We start from the raw sequence: 20,131 nt of genomic DNA, 5'->3' as shown, positions 1-20,131 counted from the left end.
AACTGCGACCACAGACAAAACATCCTCCAGACTTAGCATAGTCGCGCTACCCCCTCTGCCACGCATACGGTAATTTTACTCCATGTTCGAGTGGAAAGTGTCTTTGTGTGACGTCCGTGAACTCGTTCATCGTTTGAACGGACCAATCACGGCACGGGACTTGGCTCACCACATCCCGCGCACCTCCGCATTTTTGGCATCATCGGTTGCATGAAATAATTGCTCTAAACTCGGTCTAGAGGATTCCTAGTCTATGACTGCGACCCTTACAGAAACGAAATGCTACCTATTAGAAAAGTGGGTGGTTTTACCTCCTTTTCTACATAGTGCACCATCTATGTACAATAATCTTTCACGGGCCCCCATAGAAGTCGGTTTTTTTTTCTTGAAAATTATTTTCTACTATTTTATGTCGAACTATACGAGTAAGTAGGTGCAACAAAGTCAATCGCTCTATATAATTTTTGGCAAACCGCGAGTTCTCAGTTCGGGGCGAACTACTAGTAAATATTATAAATCACATAAGAATGGTCTACAACACTTGGTTAACTTGTATGTAAAGATACGTTTTAGTTAAGTTCGTTTATTTTAAGTATGTTTTAGTGAGAGCGTTTAAGGAAGTAAGTGTTCATCTCAATTATATATGTACCTATCAATGTAACCTATTATTATTCTGTCGCATACTTCTGTTGTTTCGCCAATAAAAAAAAACGCAGTTACCTACTCTGTATGCATCCCATACATAGTTACCACACTTTTCTTTTGATTGACAGAAAAAGATACTAGTTTTTTTTAAAGTAGTCGCGATATATAAATCACATCATGTGTTGGATAAACTACGCTGATGACTATCTGCCTTGCCCCCTGAGACCGGGAACAAGTTGTTTTTGTTATTGAATTTGAAACTCTTAATTACGCTATAAAAGTTCAGAAATATTGTGGAATATGTACAAAAACTTGTATGCGGGATCTCAGGAGGCTAGGGCTGCACTAGTGAGCTCGCATTATTATTTCTAAATCCTGTTTTATATTCTATTTCAGGGGAGTATTTAGCTTCATAATCCTTATTACTGTACTTTCGACACTCTACGACATATATTTTACCGCGATATGTAAGGAAGGTACGTATTTAAGTAAATAATGTGATTTCCATTCCAGTAACTATAAGTAGGCATACCTACCTATGCAATGGCAACCATTTTAATTCACATTTGAGTATCTTCCTATCCGCTGTCTGTATATTATTTAACACATAATTCGAGCGTCCATTCGTTAAACTTGCAGGTTCAAAAAAAGCGCATACTCTTGTAAAATCGTTCTCTGTCTATACGAATACTCGCCGTTTGCTCACATTCAACTCTGTGCCTGGAACTTTAGAGAGCCTGGATGGAATCAGATCCATATCCATGATGTGGGTCATCATATTCCACACGTATATGACCAACGGGAGTGGACACTTTTTTAATCGTCAAGAAATGATCAAGGTTGGTTTTCTAAAATATATTTAAAAAATATTGCTTATAGTTATTGTTTATACCGCTTTACACTCATACCTATATTACGCTCTCGAAGAGTACGGATGTTATCCTAATAAGACCATCTAATATGCAATAACAAAATCATGCGCAAGTAAGCCAGCACACACTTTATTTTACTTTAAAACGCCTATTTTGTTTGTATAATCATCAGTTTTGAACCGAGCTTATTTACAGTGGCTGTATTCATTCTCGGCACTTTGGGTCGTGGCGACTCCCATCTCAGTGGACACCTTCTTCTTGCTAAGCGGAATGCTGATTGTGTATACCACTGTTGGGAAGATAACTCCAAGTAAGTATTATATACCTACATTATTTATTCAACATTAAATAGCCAGCTAGTACAAAAAGCCAGATATGGCGAAATAAAACATGTCACAAGTCAGAAAACTGTCTTCTATGTTTCATATAATACAGGGTTCTTTTTAAGCAGTTAGCCATATTGTAATATAGTTGCGGAAAGTTTCCAAAAAAATCTTAGTGAAATAAAAATTGTTTATTTTGTAAATATTTTTCAATTTGTAGCCACTTTTTGAAATCCGAATATTCAACGCGTGTTTTGTTACCCTAAAATACGCACTCGGAGGCGGCGGCGCATAGCGTTATCAAGTAGCACGAGACACCCTTATCTAGTTATCTCTATCTCACTTACCACTAAGAAATAAAAAAAGAGAGTAGTTTATCTTGCACGCGGCTCGAGTTATTAAGAGACCTCAAGGTGCATTTAGCGATCGAGCGAACCAGCACAATATGACGGTCATATTATGAGTATTATGACCTAAAGACCGGTATAACCTTCGTAACTAGAGAGGGCACTAAACGCGCCGTCCAATCCTGTGAGCTTCGGCTCGGTGAGCCATATGATGTGAATGACACTCCTACGTTTTATCATGATTACGATGGAGCGCAGGTACGTAGTACTTTGCTTAGCCAGTGTAACTTAAACCTTAAGGTACCAACCATTGCATAATTAAGGAGTGCGCTTTTACTGGTTTTCATTGGTCACAGATGCTCTTGATGAGCAAGTGGACTTACGTAAAATACGTTGCCGTCGTAAAATCGAAACAAACGAGTACAGTGACTATATTTTTATGTTTTTGATGGATAAAAACGTCAATTTATTTTAAATAAAAGTACCTTTTTTTTCTTTCTTCAAAAATGTGTCGTACTGCTGATCTATAATGAGTTAATGACATATTCAAATATGGCTAACGGGTCAAAAATGACCCTGTATGTAAACATAATATTGTTCTCTTTTTAAATCGGTTAGATTCCATTTTTATGTCTCACGGTAATAAATTTCTGCCTAAACGTACTACGTACTAGTGCTCGACGCGGATCCAGTACATGTCATCTTGAAACTTAAGTCATTGTCAATAGAGGTGAGAGCAAGGTGTCATCTATTGGGCAGTAGCATGTCGAGCACTAGTACGTTTACCTTACTAGATGGAGAGTTTAATAATTTATAATAGACCAATAAATATATTAAGAAACGTATTTCTAAAAATAACAAAAAAAAAAAATTGTTTCCACTGTCTGTTTCTCGAGTCCTCGACCCTCCATCTTTTAACTCTTGCGGGCATAGGTATTCCAGATTGACTCAGATTATTTAGAATATTAATGTAATAAATATATCAAAGGAAATCATTCGGGACATCAGTGGGTAATAGTAGTTACTTTGATTATTTATGATTTTTACACAACGAACCATACCATTATCATTATAATATCATCAATTAAAAGCGTTTTTGACTGATTTTTAAAGAAATAATTTTCAATCCGTGTAAAAAAAAACGATTAATTACGTCTGTTAATAATATCAAATTACTCTTTCTAATTCTAATTATCAGCGTAGTGACTGTCGTAATGAATTTGTTTTATTTTTCAGAGGGTCTCCTAAAAAACATCCATATGTTCTATCTTCACCGTTTATTGCGAATGTTTCCCATTTTGGCAACCGCCGTGTTCCTCCAAGCGTCGTTATTCAACCATCTCTCTGACGGCCCGGAGTGGCGCATCGTAGTTGATAAAGTAGAACGATGTAGGGCATACTGGTGGGCTACCCTCACTTACGTGCAGAATTATTTGGTGGATAAACCGGTAAGTAGCTTTAGAATAACAAACATATATTATACCCGGAGGGGGTAACGAAAGTTGGTTAAAAAAGAGATAGACTTAATATCGAACATGCCCAATGAAAATGATGACCAAAACCGAAATGGACCGGAATAAGAAAAAGACAAGCAACAAATTCGACCAATAAAGATGACAAAGATTACCAACGAAAGTTACGATTGAAGAATGGGTGACGAAAATAGAAATGTCAAAAAACGAATGGGGCGACCCAGGACGATTTTCGATTTGATAATAGTTATTTGTTTCCCTCGGGGGCAAAGTTGTTGTTTAACCGCTCGTGCTAATATTGATACACGAGCAAGCGAAAGATTCCAAAATTGAACCACGAGCGTAGCGAGTGGTTCGAAAAATGGAATCTTTAGCGTTGCGAGGGTTTCAAAGCACGAGGTTTAAACAAAATTTGCCCCCGAGTGAAACACAAACTTTCTCACCGCGCCAACCCGAAGCAAATATTAAATCTAAAATATTAAACAAAATCAAGCCAAATCAAATTCAAATACATGTTATTAAATAGGTATTTATCATTCAAAATCGTCATTTAAAAGTCAATTCTACCAGCAAACATAAGAAAACAACTCAAAATTTGCATTATCGATAAAGCAATTTATTGACCCAAAAAAGAACAATAATAACAGCATAGGTACCTTTAGATCCACAGCGCAGGCTTCGTCATCATACAGATAGCTCATCCACCTCAGGTTTCGTCAAAATAAAATGTATATTTTCACATGTCATCCGCAACACGCATCGTCAAATTTAAAAGGAAATTGGTCATTACAAAACATAATAATAAGTCATAAACCTATATCTTAATCCGGAAAGTACCCGGCACAAGCGTCCCCAAAATACCAGCGGCGTTCCCGCGCTGAATAGCCAACGATATACGCTGGACCTAGAGATGGGTAACTACCCGGGTAAATACCCGAGAGCGGGTATTTACCCGGTAAATACCCGATATTTACCTACCCGCGGGTAAATACGCGGGTATTTTCGTTTTTCTTCTAAATTTGATGTGTTTAATGGTATGTGAGTATAAATAAGATTAATTTAAGTATTTTTTTACAATGTTACATAAAATGTATGTTCAAACTAATTACGAAAAGGTTGCTATGAGGTGAAGTTCGATTTTAACATATCAGTCCAATTATGAAAATCGTGTAAAATCATTCCCTGGCTTCCGGAAATGTTTTAAAATGCTTTTAATATACATTAGAAAGATGAAAATAAAGAATACTTATGAATGATAATAAAAAAAAATTGTGCAGTATCCCAACTTGTGAAGCTTATAAGTCAAACACAGTTAGTTTTAGGACAAAAATGTATATAACCTTTTTTGTAGAAAATTATGTCTACTTTAGTTTGTACATACAACACTTTTCGATATTAATGACAGATTCCAAGAAATATGAAAAAGTTCACTTTTTCCCCCCTCCCCCCAACCGCACCCCCCGCCGACCGAAGTTGGAATGTGTATTATCAACGTATAAGTACGATAATTTACTCAAGTCTAATAAAAATACTCTTATGACGGCCTTTTTTAATATTTATTAAAATTGTACTAAAAATTCCTTAGTTACAACTGCAACTGCAACTAAACCATTTCTTTTTAAATGACACACAATAATTACAGCCATTAACTCGGTTTATATCTCCACTTTAACACAAATCGACATGTGCAACAAGAAATGAATCTACCCGTCCATTTGGGTAGATACGGGTAAATACCGGGTAGATGGGTATTTACCGGGTATTTACCTGGGTGGGTAAATTGGGTAAATACCCGCGACCCATCTCTAGCTGGACCAGGTACGAATCAAATTTCAAAAAGGGATAGCAAAGTGCAACTTTTCTATCCGTTTTCGAAGTGCAAAGTAAGCCTTTCCGAGCTGGTGTGGTGAAAATTACGTTGTTGTTGTTGTTGTGATTAGAACGTACGACAGTAACACTGCAACAACCACGTACCGATGTATTAACCTAATGAGTTCATTGTTTTAAACACATGGAGTATTTTTGAAATACACATGCTTAAAATGTATTTTATTTATTTATAGGAAGCATATTACTTAGGGCATTTTTTTAAATTATGTTACCGTTTTTTTATTTTTCTCAGATTTTGATAACATTTGAAGGACAGATAGTGAGTGCAGACTACTGAGTTACGAAAACCTATGGAATTTTCGTAACTCAATGGGAATGTACATGTAATTTTTTTTCTCAAATTTGGGTTTCATGTTTAATGCGACCGGAACGTCAAACCTGCCAATTTTTATCAAAATCTGGCAGAAATATGAAATAAACAAAAGAAAAATGTGGCCCTAATTAGAATTAATATTGTAATTTGATTAAGAAAGGTTTCTATTTCAGTGTATTGGCCCCAGTTGGTACCTCGCTGTTGACATGCAGCTACATATACTCTCACCTCTAATTTTATTCTGGATGCTCGGCAGAAGAAGATCGGCATGGATTGCATTAACTGTCGTCATATTGGCTGTCATGGTGGTATCGACAACGTATAACTATTTAAACAAGTTCCAAACCGCATCGTTTGTACCGACGTAAGTTATAGTTTAAACCGAAATAGATTTATCATACACTAAAGAAAAAATGACCATGTCCACCGGTGGCCGAGGCCGAGGAATCGAACCCGCGTCTTCAGCTTACGCGGCTAACGCCATGACCACTAGACCTCCCGGCTGGTGCCCTATTGATATTCCGAAAAAAAATACGCCGATTTTTGTTTCGCCGACAACGATTCGCAGACGGGTTGTTTGGCAGAGTAACGATTCGCCGAATCTCGTTACGCATAATAGTCGTTTGCGAGAGTAGTCAATAAGCAGAACATTGATACGCATATTTACTATTCGTAGAATAATCATTTAGTAACTGTCATAATTACCCGAGAAACCATTGGTCGAAACACAATAGGTCGAATGTTCATTTGGCATTAATATTGAATGTTCGTTTTTTTAGCATTAGAAAAAAGGCAAACAATCTTGACGTGTCTTTTAATTGAAAAACTCTTTTTAAAAATAAGTCATGGCAAATATGTAACATTCACGAATCTAATACGATCATTTATATTCTTCTGCTTTCATAAGTAATACTTAGTTACTGATTTTTAAAAAGCGTTTTTTCAATTAAAAGACATGTCAACGTCGCTTACCTTCTTTCTAATGCTAAAAAAAATTATAAAATAAGGTGAGATTTCAATTATTGATGAAGTGCACCTGGTGATTATGATTGTTGATGATTTTTTTAAAGTAGTATGTTTAGCGATTACTCCAGCACCCATGGTCCGATTTGAGTTATTCTTTTTTTGTTTGAAAAAAGTTACCTGCGAGGTATTCCCATAATAATTTTGGTTCTGATCTGATGTAATCCATGAGGAATTGATGGAACCCCTCAATTTTTAAAGGCATGTGTATTATGATTTCGGTATTTTCTAAAGTAACTCAAGCATTTCCTCCTGAAATCCACCAATTTCATGAAGTGCAACTGTACTTACCACGAGTTTGACACTACATATCAGTGTTGGCCGAAAGTTAATGCAAATTGAAAATGCTGGCCATTAACCATTATAAATTGAATCGTAAACTGTAATCGTCCGTTACGGTTTAAGGTTCAATTTATATTGGTTAATGGCCAACATTTTCAATTCGCATTAACTTTCGGCCAACACTGCTACATATTCGCTAACTTCTTTGTAACTTTATATACATATACTTAACGCATCTACTTAAAAAATGATAATATTTTATTTCATTCTTTTGTTTCGAAAATAACGACTTATATGTAAAATGTGAAACGTTATTCGACTAAACATTGCTTAATAGAAACAATTACTCTGCCAAATGGAAATCGTCCAATAATAGTTCTGCGAATTTACACAGAAGCAAACTGAACTGTATGAGAACCAAGAGTCTACGTAACGTTAGTTGACCAGAAGTTACATTGACAAATAAATGACTCTGCGAAACGATGTTCGGCGAATCGTTGTCGGCGAATCGATGATCTGCTAAAAGTTTATCGGAGAATCATTAGGTACCCCTCCCGGCTACATAAAACATTTCATAAAACTAGCAAAAAGCAGAGCTTTGTAAGGGCTCGCGGAGTTTTTCTACCTAAACGTAACTAGTCCGTGGCGCTCACGACAAAAAAGTGTGATATACGGCAAATGATGATGATGGAATTTCCTTTTGCAGAGTTGCTCCTTTTGACTCACAGATTGATTTAGGAAGGGGAGCCAGCCGGATTTTTGATGCAAAATTTTGGGGTACCTAATGATTCTCCGAGAAATTTTTAGCAGATTATCGATTCGCCGCCAACGATTCGCCGAACATCGTTTCGCAGAGTGATTTATTTGTAAATGTAACTTTTGGTCGACTATCGTTACGCAGACTCTTGGTTCACATACAGTTCAGTTCGCTTCTGTGTAAATTAGCAGGACGATTATTGGACGATTTCCATTTGGCAGAGTAATCGTTTCGTTTAAGCAATGTTTAGTCGACTAACGTTTCACATTTTACATATAAGTCGTTATTATCGAAACAAAAACTTTGCAAAACTAAAGAAAACCCACATGGATGAAATAATCTATTATCCTTTTTTAAGCAAATGCGTTAAGTAGGTATATGTATATAAAGTAAGTTACGAAGACAGAAGAAATACTGTAAAACGTTAATCTTGTGGTTAAAATGCATATTTTATAATCAATACTCGTTTTTGAACAATAAAAATAACCTTTTCATCACACTCGCTCAGTAAATGTGGAATTGCACGCAGGTTTAGCGGGAGTTATAGAAAAAGCGTTCACCCTAGGAAGTTATGAAGTTTCTAGTGCCATAGTTAACAGTTTTTTGTCTTTATACTTAATTTTTGTATCGCAAGTTTGATGAAAAACATTGTGTGTAACTCGGGGCGTAATAATATTGCAAACTCGAGTCTATAAATCGCTCCGGCAAGCCGTCGCGATTTAATTTACTCCCGTTTGCAATATTCAACTTACGCCCCATGTTGCACAATGTACTATTTACAAGTTAGTGAGTTAAATTAAAAGAAAAACATCTTGTATGTCAAATCTATAGATAGGTATACTTAGACTAGATTAATAATATGAAACAGATGATGATTTATAAAAATTATTATATTTATAAGTTTTTTTTAATGTATCGCGACGCAGGCGCCCTGTATGAAAGAGATGTCAAGATTCGCCCGACCTTTAAGTGTGAAGGGCGCCGCAGGCGCCCTGTACGTAAGAGCGCGCGCGAAGCGCGCTGAATGTCGGGCTTTGCCCGACCTTTAAGTGTGAAGGGCGCAGCAGGCGCCCTGTACGTAAACGCGCGCGAAGCGAGCCGAATGTCGGGCTTCGCCCGACGTTTAAGTGTGATCGGCGCCGCAGGCGCCCTATACGTAACAGCGCGCGTAGCGCGCAGAATGTCGGGCTTCGCCCGACCTTTAAGTGTGATGCGGCGCCCTGTATCTTGTAAGAGCGCGCTTCTGAATGTCGGGCTTAGCCCGACCTTTTAAGTGTGACTAATAATGTTCATATGCCAGCGGCACTCGGTCGGAGTCCAGGACCCGCCTCCCCGACCAACCTCCCTTTAAGTGACTCGAGGTATATATACGCGACAGGAAAAATTTCGATAGCGCGATGTAGAACATTCCAATTTCGAATATTTACTGAAGCCTAGTTTTGGATTAAGTATATGATATACTTGTGCTTCCTCGATGTGTTGGTGTTTATCTATAGAAATGATAAATTGAAAATGGCCATATTTTTTTTTCAGAAATCGATATCAGAGGGTCGGAGAGGCCCCTTAACACGAATCTGAAGTCGAAATTTAAAGAAACGGTCGCCATCTTGATTTTCTTTATTTTCGACCCGATCTTGATGAAAATCGATATCTGAGGGTTCGAGAGGCCCCTTAACAGGAATCTGAAGTCGAAATTTAACGAAACGGCCGCCATCTTGATTTTCTTTATTATCGACCCGATCTTGATGAAAATCGATATCTGAGGGTCCGAGAGGCCCCTTAACACGAATCTGATGTCGAAATTTAACGAAACGGTCGCCATCTTTATTTTCTTTATTTTCGACCCGATCTTAATGAAAATCGATATCTGAGGGTCCGAGAGGCCCCTTAACAAGAATCTGAAGTCACAATTTCACGAAACGGCCGCCATTTTTATTTTCTTTATTTTCGACCCGATCTTGATGAAAATCGATATCTGAGGGTCCGAGAGGCCCCTTAATACGAATCTGAAGTCGAAATTTAAAGAAACGGTCGCCATCTTGATTTTCTTTATTTTCGACCCGATCTTGATGAAAATCGATATCTGAGGGTCCGAGAGGCCCCTTAACAAGAATCTGAAGTCACAATTTCACGAAACGGCCGCCATTTTTATTTTCTTTATTTTTGACCCGATCTTGATGAAAATCGATATCTGAGGGTCCGAGAGGCCCCTTAATACGAATCTGAAGTCGAAATTTAACGAAACGGTCGCCATCTTGATTTTCTTTATTTTCGACCCGATCCTGACCTGGAAACTACCCGGCTAACCACGGGACGAAGTGAATCCGCACTGAACTTTCAAAAAGCCGCTGGCTTATCACTCTTATCAGGTTCGAAGGACCATGTACATTCTTGGACTCTGGTTTCGAAGGGAAAGCTTAAATCAAACACCTTGCTTAATAAGAAACAGAAGTATGTTTAATCTGGCTCACACAAATCATCTCACTATACAACAATTGTTCTAATATCTTATTAAATCCATTATAGACAACCGTTCGCTAGTTGTAGAAATAGAAAGTGACATCTACCGGGAAATTGAGTAAACATATTCAATTAGGCGTTTTATACAATTGTAGAAATATTTTGACCTGGAGTGTTGTTAAGTAAACTAGTTTTTTACGTAACATAAAACAAAAAATACGCCATAATAAATAGATTCAGAGATCATTGTATCTTAGTTGGTGACAGTTTCAATGTGAATAAAGATTTATATTTTGACCAAATCATAAAATTTTCGAATTGTGTAGGATTTGCTAAGTTACAATTATATCGAATGTTTGAAAAAAAATTGATTGAGCTTATTTTACACAACTCACAGGAAATTCTCGGGATTTTTTTGTTCTTGATCATGAACTGACTTAAGAAATATATTTTATACATCCTCCTGACTGTAGGACTTTGTCAGTATAGCGTTATAGATATTGACCCTAGGGTCATTAATTTCCTGAAGAGCTCAATTACGGTACTGGGGATTATCGGAAAGTGGACATATGTAAACCCTAAATATTGATTAGGAATTCATAAAGCCTGACAACAGTTTATTTAACCCTGAGATAGTGTCGCTGCAAACAGCTTACGTATGGCAATAATGTGCGTACGTCATGTATAGTCGGGGTAGTGTTTATTGGCTTCATGTTGTTACTCGTAAAATGTCAGAAACATTGCTTACAGAGAATTCGGTTCTTTCAATTTACCTATTCGTCAAAATCTGATTCTAAATATTCAATATTACTATATTCTTCGTTTTCAGACTCTGACGAAGTCTGATTTTCATCAGATGTTGTGTTGCTTTCAGGACCACCAACCTCGATTATAAAACGTTCAGTCTCCAATTCGATCATAGGATTTTTATCGTCGATCTACAACCTTAAATGAAATATTAAAGTTTCAACCAAACAACAAACCAGTTCAATAAAACCGCACTATAAAATGTCAATACCGGTCATGTCAGCCAACTTCAAAATATTGTTTATTGGAATGCTATGTAATCCTTCGTCTTTTTTAAGCTGTAAGTATTTGATTGCATTCACTACAATTTTTTCGCATCTTTGGTAAATTTTTTTGGCATTTTTGTAATAAAACCGTTTATATTTGAATATATTCGTAGATATTTTCCGTTTGTTTACATCGGTGACATTCGATGACATCCAACGTTCGTTGTCAAAGAATACTTGTTGCCAGTAAAAGAAATTAGTACCATTGAAAATCCGCAAAATGGCGAGGGTAAATATGAGAGAAGTTTTGCTAGTCAATATTAATGCCAAATGAACATTCGACCTATTGTGTTTCGACAAATGGTTTCTCGGGTAATTATGACAGTTACTAAATGAGTATTCTACGAATAGTAAATATGCGTATCAATGTTTTATTGCTTATTGACTACTCTCGCAAACGACTACTATGCGTAATGAGATTCGGCCAATCGTTACTCTGCCAAAGAACCCGTCGGCGAATCGTTGTCGGCGAAACAAAAATCGGCGTAATTTTTCTCGGAATATCAATAGGGCACCAAAATTTTGACCTAAGTAAGAGACTGCCCCCCGAAATTTGTAAAAAAAATTGTTTGGCTATGTGCGCAAGATTGGTATCATTTTCGGGTGAATCAAGGATGCTAAATGCATTTGTGATATTTAATTTATACAGTTTCATATAAATAATTTGAAAAAAAAAATAAAAATAAAAAATTTCTATTTTATTTTTTGCCGAATTAATGCCAAAATTTTTCTTATTTTTATAGATACACAAAAAATAATAATTTCATGAAAATGTCCTACTACTCCTCGTTATAAAAAGTATACACGTTGCATATTTATGTCTAAAAATATACAGAAAAAAAAATGAAATGTAGACCTACTTTCGACCACCAGCATACAAAGATATGAGTTACAGCTATGAAAATTCGATGGCGGCGTTTGATGATGATGAGATACCCTTTAGCATAGTGAGTCCTTAGAGCCCTAAGATCATTTTAGGAACGCGAGCCACCTTGATTTTTGGTGCGGTGTGTTTTAAAGGGTGGGGATGATTTGTCCCATACAATCAGAAATTTATGAAAGCATCTGTTTAGGTTTCTGCATTAAGTTTGGTGTCATTATCGAGTAAAGTAAAAGAAAAAAAAGAGAAATGGACTAATATTTACATTATTTCGTATTTTAAAGATTTTACTGCCTATATATTTGTAAACACTCTTTAACATTGATTATGCTCGGTGCACAACGTAATCCGATTTAAGGGATCGGACTTAGCTATACGGAGGAAAATAATTTAAATATTAATCAATATTTACATTATTAATTTGTATTTTGAATATTTAATTACCTAAATTATTTCTGTCTTTTGATTTACTCGAAAATGTCACCAAACTTATTGCAGAAAACTAAACAGGTGCTTGCATAAATTTATGATTGTATGCGACAAATCACCCCACCTTTCATCCCGACCGTATCAAAAATCAAGGTGGATCTCCTTCCTAAAATGATCTAAGGGCTCTAAGGACTCACTATGTATAATAAAAAGGGATCTCAGCATCATCAAGCGCCGTAAATTGCTTAGCTGTAGCTCACATCACATCGTTGTACCTTGTTCTATGAGTAGTCGAAAGTAGGTCTACATTTATTTTTTTTGTTCACATTAATGTAAAATAAATATGCCATATGTATACTTTTTATAACGAGAAATAGTAGGGCTTTTTCATGAAATTTTTATGTTTTATGTGCATATTAAAATAGGAAAAAATGTAGGCTTTTATTCGAAAATAAAATAAAATAGAAAATATTTATTTTTCATTTTTTTTTAAATTATTTATATGAAACCGTATAAATTAAATATCAGAAACGAATTTAGCATCCTTGAGTTACACGAAAATGATACCAAACTTGACCACATAGCAAAACTTAATTTTGTTACAAATTTCGGAGGGCACCCCCCCTTAAGTCAAAATTTTACATCAAAAATTCGATTGGCTCCCCTTCATAAATCAACCTGTGAGTCACAAGGAGCAACTCTGCAAAAGGAAATTCCATCATCATCATTTGCCGTATAATTAAGTGAACACCAGGGACTAACCTAGCGGACCGCGACTTTGATCCAGTCCGAGGTTTGTTCCATGTTCGATCGAGTGGGTACGTAATAAGTCCGTTAAGGACGCAGCTATAAGTGAGAGCAAGAAAGAAATATACCTACTAATTGGACCCCGGTCGCTCTCCGGTACGCCTGTCTGTTACAGCTTTTACTTTGGCCATTAAAAACGTGTCCAGACGACAAAATCAAATTGCCAATATCATCCGCACGTAATATACAATTTCATTAGCGCTTATTACATCCTACTCGGTCGCCCAGTACTTTTTGTAAGGAAGCCAACTGGCTTTCCTACATAATGTTGGGTCAGCGATCCAATGTCCTTGAATTGATTTATGCGTCCACACCACACAATTGAGCGTAAAACTATCACGTCTGGACACCTACTGGCGGTAATCATGCTGCTCCGCACATAAACTTACGTATAATTTGCTCTCTTAAGTGCTCATCAAGACGAGTGAGATGACCAAAACAGTGTGTGCCTATGTTGCAACAAACGTGAGTTCCACTAAATACTGCCAGGGTTCAGCTACAGCTCTATCTTGAGTATCTCCTAAGTGCTCAAAAAGACAAGTCGGATGACCAAAACAGCGTGTGCATATATTGTATAAAACCCGAGCTCCACTAGGTACTGCCAGAGTTCAGCAGCAGCTATCTTGGGTACTACTCTACCAAGTGATCATCACGACGAGTCGGATGTCCAAAGCAGCGTGTGTCTATGTTGCACCAAACCCGAGCTCCACTAGGTACTGCCAGGGTTCCGCATCAGCTCTATCTTGGGTACTGCTCTCCTAAGTGCTCATCAAGACGAGTGAGATGACCAAAACATCGTGTGCCTATATTGCAACAAACCTGAGTTCCACTAAATACTGTCAGGGTTCTGCTACAGCTCTATCTTGGGTATCTCCCTAGTGCTAAAAAAAACGATCCGATGACAAAAACAGCGTTTGCCTATGTTGCATCAAACCTGAGTTCCAATAGGAACTGCCAGGGTTTAGCATCAGCTCATCAACTCTGTTTTGGGTACTGCTCTCCCAAATGCCCATCAAGATGTGTCGAATGACTAAATCAGCGTGTGCCTATGTTGCACCAAACCTGAGTTTCAATAAGTACTGCCAGGGTTCAGCATCAGCTCTATCTTGGTTACTGCTCTCCCAAGTGCTCATTCTGACGAGTCGGATGTCCAAAACAGCGTGTATCTATGTTGCACCAAACCTGAGTTCTACTAGGTACCTACAGTCAGGGCTTAGCATCAGCTCATCAGCTCTATCTTGGGTACTGCTCTCCCAAATGTCCATCAAGACGTGTCGAATGATTAAAACAACGTGTGCCTATGTTGCACCAAACCTGAGTTCCGCTAGGTACAGCCAGGGTTCAGCATCAGCTCTATCGTACTGCTCTTCCAAGTGCTCATCAAGATGTGTCGAATTACTAAAACAGCGTGTGCCTAATGTTGCACCAAACCTGATTTCCACTAGGTACTGCCAGGGTTCTGGGTCATTTTGTTGAACTGCACGCCGACGTTGCAATTGGTGTGCAGTTTCCATACAAGTTGCAGTCGGGTTGTAGTCCGTCTGTATCGGCCCTAAATCACTGAAGTTTGTATTAACCTAATATGCTTATCTTTATTTATAATTTGGCAGTTCCAAGCAATAGTCAAAACTGTTTCTCGAACTGAAAATACCCGATTTAAAAGTTTGCTAATACAACATGACTGATCAGTTCATCGGCGTCACAGAACAGAACATCCATACGAGTAAATTGACCTCCGCAGTGAATATATAGCAAGATTGAATGTTCCAGTACCTATTCACATAAACTAAATTGCGAAGCGAGATGGGTCAGAATCCAAAATGTTAACCCTTTTTGTATTCAATTCATCGTTGTTAGCATGTAGTACATTAGCACGAAATTTAATTTATATTTTGTCTACCAGATGGCGCTAGTAGTAATACAAAGTGTTATTCCTTTATTTTATTTTTTTAGGTTTATAAAATGATATTTTTATGTTTGAAAACACATCTAGACATGAATTTAAATTACTATGTTAATTTCAAAACTATCAGTGCGATAGTTTTTCCGTAAAGTGTACCACAAGAATGCATAGTTTGTCGAATAGTGATAGGGCTCGCTTCGCTCGCCCTAATAATTTGATTTGTTCGCTAGTTGGTAAGTTATAGCATAGAGAAATAAATAAGCATATAGAGTGATCAGATAGATAAGATAATGATTTATGGTACATAAAATGACATAATTGGTATAAGTAGGCAGTATCACATGTTTGTACAGCAAATATTGATCTTAAAATTAAACTATTTACATTATGTACATCTACAATTAATTGTGCTCACGCCATACATCAGTTTTCTTACCAAAACGATTATTATTTTCGCAGTCGACATCTAGCGTCAAGTAGCGGATGCGAAATAAGTAAACATTGTTTCATTTGCCGTCTATCGAAAATATTAAACTCTAATGCCTACAGTACAGAAGTTATTGGTACTGCAAATTGATGCAGTAGTACACAGTATACAAAAAACATGGCGCTATTAGCAACTCCCATTGTACAAGTTTGAGTAATGGAACGTAGAATGGCATTTTTATGAAACGTTTTGTTTCCAGGCGATCGCAAGAAGATGCCAACCACTACCTACGATACTATTATCAAAACACACTGACCAGATGCTCGCCTTTCTTCGTTGGCATGTTGTTTGGCTATCTTCTTAATATGTATAAAAGCAAACAAGTCCACATGGCTAGAGTAAGAAAACTATACAATTTGTTAATAACTTAAATGTAAGTTAGCAACATACCTACATATGTAAACTTTACCAGTTTATAAGTGAATTCAGAAATAATTTAACCCCAGCTGCAAGTAGATGACGTAACAAATACATATTATTTGAAGGGTGACTGCTATGTGAAATGTTAAATTTCTTTTTGAGAAAATAAATTTCTTTAACCACAAATATTGCCCTCCTTAAGATGCAGTCGGGTAAAAATACGTTTCCTGTAACAAAATAGTCTAAAATAGTATAGTAGTAATTGTACTATGTAGTGGCCAATAACTATAGCAGTTGGCCAATAATTACAATCAACGTCAGTACTTTTTGTACCGAGACTGACTGAAATAGCAAGACACGTTCGTACGTTTTCGTGAAAATACGAAGGAAATAGTAGATTGTTAACCAAGGGATGAAAGGCACTCATTTCTGCCGAGGTTTTTTGTCGCTCGAACGCAGTGAGAGCGCCAATATTCCGGGGCTGAAATGATGCCTTTCACCCGAGTTAAACACTCTACTTTTCATTTCGAATACGAGGAAAGTACGCGCTGTAAAGCACGTGTTTATTTTAAAATATAACTAAGCATACATTTTTATAATATTTTTGAGACTACTTTCAATTAACAATTTAGGCAAAAGTATCGTTATTTATGGAATGGGGAGTCAAATATTAGAATTGAAATTGTATAACAAATCCATTTATACCCAAATTTCAATTGCTTATCGTAAAAATAATAATTAAATCGTACTTGAAACCTAAAATGTTCTAGTGCAGGCAGAAATTTATCATTTTCTGCGCACCTTTTAGAACAGCGGTCGGCAACCTTTTAGCAGCCAAGGGCCAAATAGTAGTTACCGAAGTTGACGCGGGCCGCACTTTGTTAATATTTATGACTATCACTTTTATCAGACATTGTCGTTTGTCAATATTACATACAAAATAGCCAGGGACGCTCGCGGGCCGCTTGTTGCCGACCGCTGTTTAGAACAACAATGACCCTCTTTCAGAGCATGAGAATTGAAAATAATTATGCACCACATCTGTACGCAGACGTTATCTACCTACCTTCTTCTCTTCTTTTAATCCTGATACCTACCCCAGTATGAAGTAACAGCCGTAACAGGATGTGTAGGGGGTGAGGGGTGTATGTAAGGGGGGGTATTTAAAACGAATATTACGTAAATATGATCAAAATAATTATGTTATTTAATTACAGTTACTCACTAAAATTATGAACTTACCACTCCTTACCATCTTTCAGTGGTTTGTAGCATTATGCTGGTTCTGCGCCTTCGTGGTTTCCGCCGGCGTTATCTACTCCTCATACCCCGTCCTTCAGATGGATTGGGACAGCCCCTTTTGGGACGGCATCATCAACTCCTTCGCCAGACCCGGGTGGGCTGTGTGTATTGGCTGGGTGATATTTGCCTGTACACACGGTTATGGAGGTTGGTATAAATCTGTACGGCTGTTAGGGTTCCGTAGCCAAAATGAAAAAAACGGAATTCTTATAGTTTCGTCATGTCTCTGTATATCCGTCGGTTTGTAAATCATCTATCTCAAAAACTATAAGGTAAATTTGAATAAAATTCAAAACAGGTGTACGCGTTTTACATAGTCAAAACTAGTTTTAACTGAAATACATTTTGAATTATTATTGAAAACTAGTTTCCACCGCGACACTTTGCAGTTTTGACTGAAAAAAAAATCAGTTATAACTAGTTTTCAGTTTTCACAAAGGCACTTTGAAAACTAGTTTTAACTAGTGACAACGCGTTTTCTCCAAGGCATAGGGAGCGTGCATGAACTGTAGACGGCAGCACAGATGCCGCTTATTAATTGGCGCGAAGCATTATGTCAAGTTTCCATTTTTAGATTTAAGCCACTAGATGGCAGACCCTACTATACAAAATAGAGCCATCGTTTAGTGTAGAGGGCAACACCTGCTTAGGAGCGTGAATAGTTATCGCTTTCGATTAAGGTCACGAGATGGCAGACCCTCCAACACGCACGGTCTCTGTACGGAAAACCAGTTTTTAACTATGCAGGGAAAACGCATTTTCACTAAAAACGCTACCGCATATGAATTTGTTGCTATTAGAGGCGCTAGTGTAGCGTGAGGTCTCCGAATTGTCACTGTTTCTGGGTGGATTACGCGCGTATATCACAATTATAATTACTATGTGAACTTTTTATAATATCTCGGATTACTTATTGATTGAAAATATGTATACCTAAGTTAATTCGTCTCAATGAGTTTCAGTGCCTACTTTAAAGCAGAGCTAAGAAGAAGAGGTGCAAAACTAAGCAGGTGGAAGGATAGACTTATTATAGTTATTAGCGTTCAGTACCCAAATAAAGGTAAAAACGGGACCCTATTAACAAGACTTTTTGTATGTAGTTCGGCCAGGGCCTGTCTCATTTATAACATAGATACAGATAATCATACTGTCTTTGTCTTACGCTAGTATTAATTAGCACATAAAAAAACGATAAGGGCCTACCTATAGCTTTTTCTTCTTATAATACGCTTTAAAATTTAATATTTTGTCGCGCCCATAATAAAAGTGACTTTGACAGCTTCGACCTCAGTCAACAGTGGCGCCAACTGGTGAGCACAGAGACGGTATCCCTCATTAATCCCATCTCGGTTGGTACTCGCAGGTCCTGTCAACTGGTTCCTGACGCTCCGTATGTGGAAGCTCCCCTCTCGGCTTTCCTACGCGATGTACATCTTCCACTATTCCTTAATGGTTATTGTCAATACTACTTCTGTGTCGACGAGTCACTTCTCCGTTCAGCGCTATGTAAGTTTTGCGCTTTGAATTTTCTTAAATAAAATCAATCAATCAATTAATATTTTTAACTTTAATATTGTGGAAGATTCCCTAAGATTAATTTTGCTTGGCAGCTATAGTTTTAGTAAGTATGTACCTGCAAAAACCACAGTGTATAAGTACTAAATAAAAAACATAGAAGAAGCTGAAATTAGAATACGAATAGTTTAGAAATTATTTATGGTTTTTTGCATTGCCCTTTTTAATTGATAAAATACCAAGTTGTTCATCTCAGTTTGTTGGATTTTGATCGCTGCTTATTTGGGGTTTAAGGACCTGTTCGTTCACACATTGATTAGTGTTTAATACGAGTAATTGTCATTAAACGCAAGTAGCAAACGTATGAATTTGACTTATCACAATAAGGAGTTGTCCGTTAAACACGTCATATTTTTTTGTTGAGATACAGCCCGCTTACTTAGGGTCTATAATTTTTCGGATTTTTCATAATACTATCTTATTTTGTCGATTATTCACGCAGCATGCATTGTATTTTATTTATAATCGTTCGTAAGACTTGAAGTAAACTCCAGTCGTTGGAGCTGACACACACACACACTTTTTTTCAGTTCTACCGATTCTTAGCTGACTTCGTGACGGCGTTTATAGTCGCTTTTGTAGCGACAGTGCTGATAGATTCTCCTTTCTCTACACTTATACATATGGCGATAGGAGGAAGTGAGTTGTTTTTTGTTTTATTATTTTGGTAGGTATAATGTCTAAAATTACATCACTGTCATCATAAGCTACAGATGAGACAGATATAGAACTGGGTTAATAATGATTGAACACGAAATACTTAGCTAACTTAACACTAGCTTTGACACTATAGTCTTCTACATCATCTAGAACAAATGACTATCTTCTGATTTGTATGCTCTGTATGTACTCCGCCCATCACTACTGCCCGCCGTTTATTATATCTCAGTTATATACTGAATGTAATCCGACTAAGGTTAATATACCTAAC

The 20,131-nt window shown here is 37.1% G+C and overlaps 1 protein-coding gene across 1 annotated transcript in view; it reads left to right on the top strand.

Moving 5' to 3' along the window:
* Positions 1 to 20,131, top strand: part of LOC134806702 (nose resistant to fluoxetine protein 6-like) — a 31,061-nt gene that overhangs the window by 10,860 nt on the left and 70 nt on the right. The window contains exons 5-13 of the mRNA XM_063780027.1: positions 1,042 to 1,121; positions 1,285 to 1,484; positions 1,713 to 1,827; positions 3,424 to 3,635; positions 6,036 to 6,226; positions 16,163 to 16,301; positions 17,586 to 17,772; positions 18,989 to 19,131; positions 19,731 to 19,839. Coding sequence (XP_063636097.1) covers positions 1,042 to 1,121; positions 1,285 to 1,484; positions 1,713 to 1,827; positions 3,424 to 3,635; positions 6,036 to 6,226; positions 16,163 to 16,301; positions 17,586 to 17,772; positions 18,989 to 19,131; positions 19,731 to 19,839 — 1,376 coding nt within the window. The remainder of the gene's footprint in view (positions 1 to 1,041; positions 1,122 to 1,284; positions 1,485 to 1,712; positions 1,828 to 3,423; positions 3,636 to 6,035; positions 6,227 to 16,162; positions 16,302 to 17,585; positions 17,773 to 18,988; positions 19,132 to 19,730; positions 19,840 to 20,131) is intronic.

This window comes from Cydia splendana, chromosome 3 (genome assembly GCF_910591565.1).
Source record: "Cydia splendana chromosome 3, ilCydSple1.2, whole genome shotgun sequence".
Classification (NCBI taxonomy): Eukaryota; Metazoa; Arthropoda; class Insecta; order Lepidoptera; family Tortricidae; genus Cydia; species Cydia splendana.
This window is presented reverse-complemented; position numbering and strand designations above follow the sequence as displayed.